This window comes from Solanum lycopersicum, chromosome 11 (genome assembly GCF_036512215.1).
Source record: "Solanum lycopersicum chromosome 11, SLM_r2.1".
Classification (NCBI taxonomy): Eukaryota; Viridiplantae; Streptophyta; class Magnoliopsida; order Solanales; family Solanaceae; genus Solanum; species Solanum lycopersicum.
Window position 1 is genome coordinate 5,893,436 of NC_090810.1, and position 8,659 is coordinate 5,902,094.

Consider the following 8,659-nt stretch of genomic DNA (forward strand, 5'->3'; position numbering starts at 1 on the left):
TGCTGAACTTTCTCCATTTAATTCGTCTGTCAACTCATTGTTATCTGTGCGGTCTCTTCTTCGATTCAAATGTGTTTCATATTTTGGTAATCACTAATTTCACACCGGAAGCATCTCAATCAACCATTTCTATCATTGCTTTACTTATTGGAATAATAATTTATATTTGGGAAAAAAAAGTCAAAAATACACTTGAACTATAGGAAAAAGTTTAAAAATATCTTTCATTCATCTTTTGAATTAAAAATATTCTTTCATTCACCTTTTTGGCTCAGTTATACCCTTGAAACTAAGGGCCCCGTTTGGCCATAGATTTCAAAAATAATATTTGGGGAAAAGTTTGGCAAATAATGTTTGTACATACAATTTGTCATTATTTGGTAAATATTTTTGGCAAATATCCCAAATACTAGTTTTTTCTAGTATTTGAGCTAAATCTCATTATTTGGAATCTTTTGAAAATTAAAATTTTACCCCAAACTTTTATCTTTTACAAAAACACTCTTTATAGTAGTTGTTTGTGTTATTGCATAATTTTTTACTTGAACACCAAAGTAGTAATGAAATATTCAGTGAATATTAAATGATGATATGGTTGTTGATTAAAAATTGGTTCACAATTTATGGAATGATGCTTGTTGCACTCACTCAAAACTAGCAAATTGCTCTAATGTCATGGATACTATTTGTTATTGGCAACGAATATCCAATTTACTTGTGATACAAACTTATAATTAGTTTTGATAGGCTTTAAAACTTATGGATGTAAATCATATTTTTCTAAAAAGGTGAAAAATATTTCCCAAATACTATTTATCATTATTTATTCAAACCAAAATAATCAACTTCTTAAAGACCCTAATATTTTTATTAAAAAAATATTGTAATTTTTATTATTTATTTATTTTTGGATTCAACTCCTCTCCATTTCCTCAATTTTTTATTTGAATTGAAGAGTCGTGACAAAAAAAAATAAATTTATGACTAATATTTAATTAATTAAATTAAGATTCTACACATGATATGGATGACTAATATTTTATATAAAAAAATTATCATGTCATACTCATAATGGAATATAATTTTATCTACAAATACATTACGCACATTTTTCTCTAGTTTCCTAATTCAATTTTCCCTATGGTTACGACAATCCATCTGCTTTTTTTTTTTTTTTCATATTTTACTAAGTTAATCTTTTAAGTATAATTATTTGCGGAGATTTTTTTTAAAAAAAATAGTTATCACATATTATTAAAAAAATTACGTTAACAGTTTTTTCTATTTATTTATTTTTAATAAAGGAAGATAGATATTGTGGCATGATAAATATTTTTATAATATATTAATTATTTATAACATTTTAATATTTTTTTTAGAGAAAATACAAAAATTACTAGATTTTTAAAAAAAAATTGGAATCTTGAAGAGGTATATATTCTATTATTTAAATAGATTATGGGGAAATAATTAATAGAGATGATATTTTTATTTAATCTAATAAGAAAATGATAAATAATAAATATTATTAAAAAAAGAAATTGATCGGAAGTTATAAAGGTACAAGTTAAGTAAAAAAAGTGAATGAAAGAGTATACAGTAAAACCTCTATAAATTAGTATAAGTGGACCATGAAATTTTATTATTTTATAGAGATATTATTTAATCGATAAATTAATATTTATTAATTTAAAGAATAGTTTGCGATTTGAGGAAGGTTAATTTTGATTATCTCAATATCATTGTATCTTACTAATTTATGTATCATATTTATCGATTTCACATTAAATATCATACATAAAGTATAACGAATACATAAAAAATAATTGTATCTTATTAATTTCAAATGTTGTGATAATAAGAGCTTTCGAGATGTATTATCGAGCATAATTTATCATAGATTAGAAGGCTATGGAGTGGAACAAAATGATCCAACAAAGATCACAGTTTTGAATGCTATCAATTGTGCAATTCCTATTTTAACAATAAATGTTCAGACAATAGCAAATTATTTTCGATACTGTAAAAATCATTCGGGAGATGCAATCTCATAGAATCTAAATGAACCTACTTGTGAAAACGTCATTCATGAATTCAAGGTCATGATTAATGATCACGGTTACCATAGCAAAATGTATGTCAATAACCTATTGATTATCCGAGTGAAAATGATACTTGTTCAGAGGTCTAGAGTTTAGAAGAAATTGTGGATATCATAAAAAAAAAAGCAATGTTGGTGATGATATTTTACGTTTCAAACCAGATACGCGTAAGGAAACACTTATCGCATATAGAATTCTTCACAATTTTATGGTGTAGTTCGAAAAGATAACACCAAAGCTCTTGGATGCAATAAGAAAATTTAGAAATAAGCTTCAACTATATTTAAATTTTGAGAAAAAACAGAACACAATATAATCATATTTCACTAAATTGTCTTAGATATATTTGTCTTCTGAAAATATATTATCTTATTATCTTATAGAAATTGGTGAATTTTTTCCATTAATTCAAGTTGGGACCGGAGGAAATTATTATTTTAGAGAGATTATTAATTTATCGAGTATTAATTTATAGACGTTTTACTGTATGTGAGTCAGAAAAGTGAATGGAAGAATATTTCTAGACCAAAACATGAATGGATGGTATTTTTAGACCTTTTCCTATGATTTAAGGATAGTTTTGATCCTTTTCCGCAAAATTATTTATAGAAAGCTGTATATTCACCTTTTGAGTAATTAATTTCTGCAATTAATTTATGATATTGATCGAAGCATTAGTTTTCATTATTGTTCTAATATTTTTTATATATATATTAACAAGTACACAATCAAATAAGGAACTCAAGATTCCTCCACGTTTAATACATTTGATGCATATTATATAAATATATCATATATATAAAATCGTATATTACCCCCCCAAAAAATAAAAATAAAAAATAAAGGTGCACAAGCACTAAGCTACTTTAAACCAAACATAAAAATAAAAAAAATAAGCATATACTCACGTTACATAAGCATATTCCACGTCTGTCATTTTCTGGGATTCTTTAACTAAATAAAAATATTAAAAGTATTGAAAATCAAAACATTTAATTATTCTTGTACAAGCTTTTTTTTTACAAACATGAATTAAATAAATATTAAATTCTAGATCAATTTGATTTGAATTAATTGGTTATTTCAGTTCCAACAAATTTTGTACATTTAATTATTCTTGTAGAAGCATTTTATTCAAACATGAATTAAATAAATATTAAATTCAAGATCAATTTGATTTGAATTAATTGGTTATTTTCTGGTCCAACAAATTTTGTCTTATTTATAATTGTAGTATTATATAATATGCTTTCACATGCTATGTGAGGTAAATATATTATTATATATATTCACATCAAATTTCCTCTTTTTAAATGTTATCATACAATTAAAAATATTTTATTTTTAATATGGCACAAAATGGTAGAGCCCTTATCTCTGTTTAGAATTTTTTTTAACCATATAATTATCAATCGAATTTGCAACTTAATTGTTTGTTTTTCAAAATGTGATTGTTTTGAATTTCAGGTTCAGTTGAACAGTTTCTTGATGTTGCAGTTGAAGCTGCTAAAAAAGCTGGAGAGGTAGATCTAATTTAACCCAATTTTTTAATTTTTTTGAATAATTTTAGCTAATTACGTTGTAAAGATTCAATTTTAAGCTTGAGTAATTAAAAAAAGTTCAATTTTGGATTGATTAATAAAAAAGATTGAATTTTTTGGTCTATTAATAAAAAAGATTGAATTTTTAGCCTGAACAATCATAGAGAATTCAATTCTTATTTAGCTTGAATGATAAAAAAGATTCGATTTTTAGCTTGAACAATCAAAAAAAGATTCAATTTTAAGCTTGAACAATCAAAAAAAGATTCAATTTTTAGCAATCAAAAAGAGATACAATTTTTAGCTTGAATTATCACAAAAAGATTCAATTTTTAGCTTGAACAATCAAAAAGATTCAATTTTTAGCTTGAACAATCAAAAAAGATTTAATTTTTAGCTTGACTAATAGAAAAAGATTCAATTTAAGCTTGAATTATCAAAAAAAGATTCAATTTTAAGCTTGAATAATCATAAAAGATTTAATTTTTAGCTTTTAAGTTTTTCTTGATTTCATTGTTTTCTATTTATGTGTTCTGCAGATAATTCGCGAAGGATTCTACAAGACTAAGCATGTAGAGCACAAAGGAATGGTTAGTACTTGTTTAGTTTTTGCCTTCACTTATGTTGCTTAGATTCTTCAAAAATATTGTTGAACGGGCGAGTGTCAGGTCCTTTAAAAAAAGATTTTTGGAGGATCTGACACGGTTTAAACATCATTTTAGAGAGTATGAGAAAAAGTTGCAGAACCTGTGTTGGATCATCCAAAAATGCACTACTTCTTGAGGATCTGGACACGCGCCTGGCGACATTTTAGATTTTCCTTGTAAACAAATGCTTTCTGTCAACCTGTGATCTTCATGAAGAGCTATTATTGCTTAATTTGCTAGTCAGTTCTTGCTTATATGAAGACCAATTTTGGATATTAAGATACTACGTAGAAAATGAACCATGTTTATGGATTGAGTTCGAGGATCTATGGGTTATTATCCAGTAGGAACTAGTTGAGAATGAGTTGTTTCTTGCGTAAAGCTAATCATATGTTTTGTTTTTGGCCAAAAGATGTTAAATTTGGTAGATTTTTTTTTTCTTTCTGATGACTGAGAAATTCGGATTTTGTGAGACCAACCCTTTGGACTAACCGCAGCCTCTGGAACTAGGGCATATGCGTCTGCCCCTCTACCCTTCTCCGCTTAACCTGGCTTAGTTCGCATGACGCAGCTATCTTGATTGTTTCTGTCTCTTGTTTTAAGCTATGGGTCTTTTTGTACAATTAAATCTATGTTATTCATCCAATGTAGGTGGATTTAGTCACAGAGACTGATAAGGCATGTGAAGATTTCATTTTTAATCATCTCAAGCAACGCTTCCCCAGCCATAAGGTTCGCTTTCATCTTGTATCCTTTAGTTCAATCACTTCGTTAAAAGATTGTATTGATCTGTTTCTGCCTCTTTGCTGCAATATCTGTACACTTAGTTCATTGGTGAAGAAACAACTGCTGCTTGTGGAAACTTTGAGCTGACTGATGAACCAACTTGGATAGTTGATCCACTTGACGGAACCACTAACTTTGTGCACGGGTAATCTTAAATTTCTCCATATTTTGATAGAGAACTGTTTTATATGATCCATGAAGCTGCTCAAGCTGATCGTTGTAAAAATTGATCGACTTCAGGTTCCCTTTTGTCTGTGTATCAATCGGTCTCACAATTGAAAAGAAACCAACAGTTGGTGTTGTTTACAACCCAATTATCGACGAGGTCAGATATCTCAATCAACAATGCTTCAATTTTTAGTTGAGTTCCGCTGCATGAACCCTCTACATCCATTTCCTTATATTTAGGTCCAATTCATTCCAATACTAAATCGTTTATCTTTTAAAACAAATAAGACGTACTCTATAAACTATAAGGTTCTCTAGATTTCGTGCTTGCCCCTTCACAAACATACAAGTCTCTAACCAGACTAAAATAATCCTAAGAGTTTTACAGCAACTAACCTTTATTTCCAACTAGTTTGTTTTGCCTATATGGATCTTTCATTTGCACGGTCCTCATGGTGCTCAACACACTTCATTGACCATTAGGCCACACCCTTAGGTGCTTATTCGTTTTATTTATATTGTTTCTATCTTAATTGATGATTCAAGTTAGTAAGACGATTTTTGCTTTTGAAATGCAGCTTTTCACCGGTATTGATGGGAAAGGTGCTTTTCTCAACGGGAAGCCTATCAAAGGTATTGTTGCATATTGGTTATAGTGTAGTTTTCACAACATCATGCTTAAACCTATCGATCTCTAACAAATCTTCTGCCTTGTTTTAATACCTGCAGTATCTTCACAGTCTGAACTCGTGAAGGCTCTTCTTGCTACAGAGGTACTTGACCTTCCTTTATTTATTTTGCTTAATGACAGCATCTCCTAACTATTGTTTACAATTGCAACCCCGCTGAAATCTTTCAATGCAATGTGACACACAAAGAACTACTTTGGTTTATCTTTTCTTTTGTAACTATTGGTTCGTAAGAACTTGAAATTTAAATTGTTTTCGCAATGTTTGTCAACTACAACTAATTGAACTTCCATCTTGGTTTATGTTAACTCGGAAGTAGCATAAAATTGGTGAAGTATGCCTTCGATTATTTTGCTTCAAGCTAGACTGCCCGTCCTGAGTTCTACAAAGATGTGAAATAGGATATATAAACCAGTTCGATTAAATGCATACAGAAACCAGGTTCTGTTGCTTGTCCAATTTGCGGCGTATTCTTAGCCAATATATTTGTCTTCCCTGTGAATCTCTAGCAGCCTTGTATTTCTTCCATGTGAGTCGTCAGATGATTCTCGATAATAGTTGTTGCTGAGTATTATGGTTATGCTACGATGAAGCATAAAAGATTTGTTTTCCTCGCTATTGGATTTATGCCTATCTATATGTTGGTTTACTTATTCTGTTTATCTATTCGGTTATACTAGGAAAAGTTACTGACATTTTATTTTACCGGAGCAGGCTGGAACAAACCGGGATAAGTTAGTTGTAGATGCTACAACAGGGAGAATCAATAGCTTGCTTTTCAAGGTTACACAACACCTACCAAAACATCCAAGTTTTCAGTTAAAAATATGTTCCGACAATTTTAAAAAAAAAAATTGGTTTGATCTTTATATTACAGGTTAGGTCCCTTCGTATGTGTGGTTCTTGTGCATTAAATCTCTGTGGAGTTGCGTGTGGAAGGCTTGATCTCTTCTACGAACTTGAATTTGGTGGCCCTTGGTAAGGCTTATAAATTCTTTTCCATCTTGTAAAGTTGTAACTTTCGACATATTGGTAACGTTTGTGTCTATGTATAGGGATGTTGCAGGTGGTGCTGTGATTGTGAAAGAAGCTGGAGGGTTCGTGTTTGATCCGTGAGTTATATACTTTATTCCTCATGAAATTTCCCAAATAATGAAATATAGTATGATATGAAGTTTTCATTGTTCTATTAGAGGGGTAAAAGTATCATTCTCATTTAGACGTAAATGAAGGTTTCTAGAGTCGAAAGAATGTGTTCTTAACGAGCTACAAAGTGTGGTACTTCATATAGCCGATCCCAATTGTTTTAGGATTGAGACAAAATCGATTAATGGACAGATAGTTCGATATGTCTGATGTTTAATAGTTTTTCTTCTTCAGATCTGGTTCAGAATTCGACCTCACAGCTCGACGAGTAGCTGCTACAAATGCTCATCTCAAGGATGCATTTATCAAGGCCTTGAATGAATAAGAATGAGAAACATGGAATGAAGATACCTTCGATTTTTTACTTGTTTACTAGTATAGTTTTTGCGCGATGTGCGGATAATATTGAGAGAAAAAACTATCAATGATGAATGATTTTCTTATTTAGTTGATCATCTTAAATTTTATTATTTGGTCAGTTATGAAGGCCACCAAAAGGAAGGGGAAGAGCCATTTTTTCCTTGTTGAATTATTGTAAGATTTTGTGTTATGATTAATAAGATATCACAGATTGATAGCAATCTCACTTGCCGGTCTCGTTTTGTTTGCGCTTAATGAAGGTTTGAATTTTAATCATTCAGTTTCATCTCATTAATAGGGATCGTTTGGTAGAGTGTATTAGAGAAAATAATGCATGTATTAGCTTGATGTATTAGTAGTATCTTGTTTAGTACATTTTTCTAACCTATGCATAACTAATGCTTGTATTAGTAATACACTCTATTGTGTATTAAAGAGTGCATTACTAATACCGTCTATTTCGATGGATTAGTAATGCAATGGTTCTATGCATTAACATTATAAAAGACACAATTGACCTTAAAAACTTTTCTTATATCCTTTTCACTATATTTGTGGAGGGTATTTTTTTAAACATTTTTTTTCTCTAACAATTACTATGCAATGTATTATATTTAAAACTTGCATTAGATTAAATAATTACAAAACTACTCTGAAAGCCTTTTTGAAACATTTCCTAACATTTTGATTTTTTTTAATTTTCTTTGTTGTCATGTGTTTTTATTTTCATTTATTTTTCTATGTCTTTTAATTTGTTGGTGTTTTAATAGATTTAATGGCCTCTTATATATTTTTTGTAAAAAAAATAATAATCTAATTTCAACATAATTTAATAAGAAAAATTACAATTGTGGCGATAAATTTGATAAAAAAAATCCAACTTTTCATAAAAATATTTTGACTCAAATAGTACAACTATTTAATATTATTTTTGAAAAAAAAGAAGAAGAAGAAGAGGAGTTAATGATATTTTAGCAAATGACTTTGTTGCAACTTGCAAGAAAGTGTAAAAGTAAATAAAGTGTGAACGATATTTTGTAAAAGTATATTTTCAAATAAAAATTATACAAGATTTATTATTTCTATACATCAAACCAAACAATGTATAAGAAATAATGCTTGCATAACTAATGCAAGTATTAATAATGCAAGCACTACTAATGCAAATATTAATAATGCACCCTATTTTGCATTATTCTTATACACTCTACCAAACGATA

At 29.0% G+C, this 8,659-nt stretch overlaps 1 protein-coding gene across 1 annotated transcript; it reads left to right on the forward strand.

Annotated features, from left to right (window-relative positions):
• The first annotated feature begins 3,413 nt into the window (after positions 1-3,413).
• On the forward strand, positions 3,414-7,660 carry IMP3 (myo-inositol monophosphatase 3). Its single transcript, NM_001246908.2, has 12 exons — positions 3,414-3,464; positions 3,570-3,625; positions 4,183-4,233; positions 4,942-5,022; positions 5,118-5,221; positions 5,317-5,401; positions 5,823-5,877; positions 5,974-6,017; positions 6,648-6,716; positions 6,811-6,911; positions 6,989-7,045; positions 7,314-7,660. Exons 1-12 carry the CDS (start codon positions 3,452-3,454, stop codon positions 7,402-7,404), a joined length of 807 nt encoding a protein of 268 aa, NP_001233837.1. The 5' UTR covers positions 3,414-3,451; the 3' UTR covers positions 7,405-7,660.
• Positions 7,661-8,659: the final 999 nt, after the last annotated feature.

Coding starts and splice junctions, on each gene's coding strand:
- IMP3 (NM_001246908.2), top strand. Junction 5,023..5,117: donor AACGCTTCCCCAGCCATAAG/GTTCGCTTTCAT, acceptor CTGTACACTTAG/TTCATTGGTGAAGAAACAAC. Junction 5,402..5,822: donor ACAACCCAATTATCGACGAG/GTCAGATATCTC, acceptor TTTGAAATGCAG/CTTTTCACCGGTATTGATGG.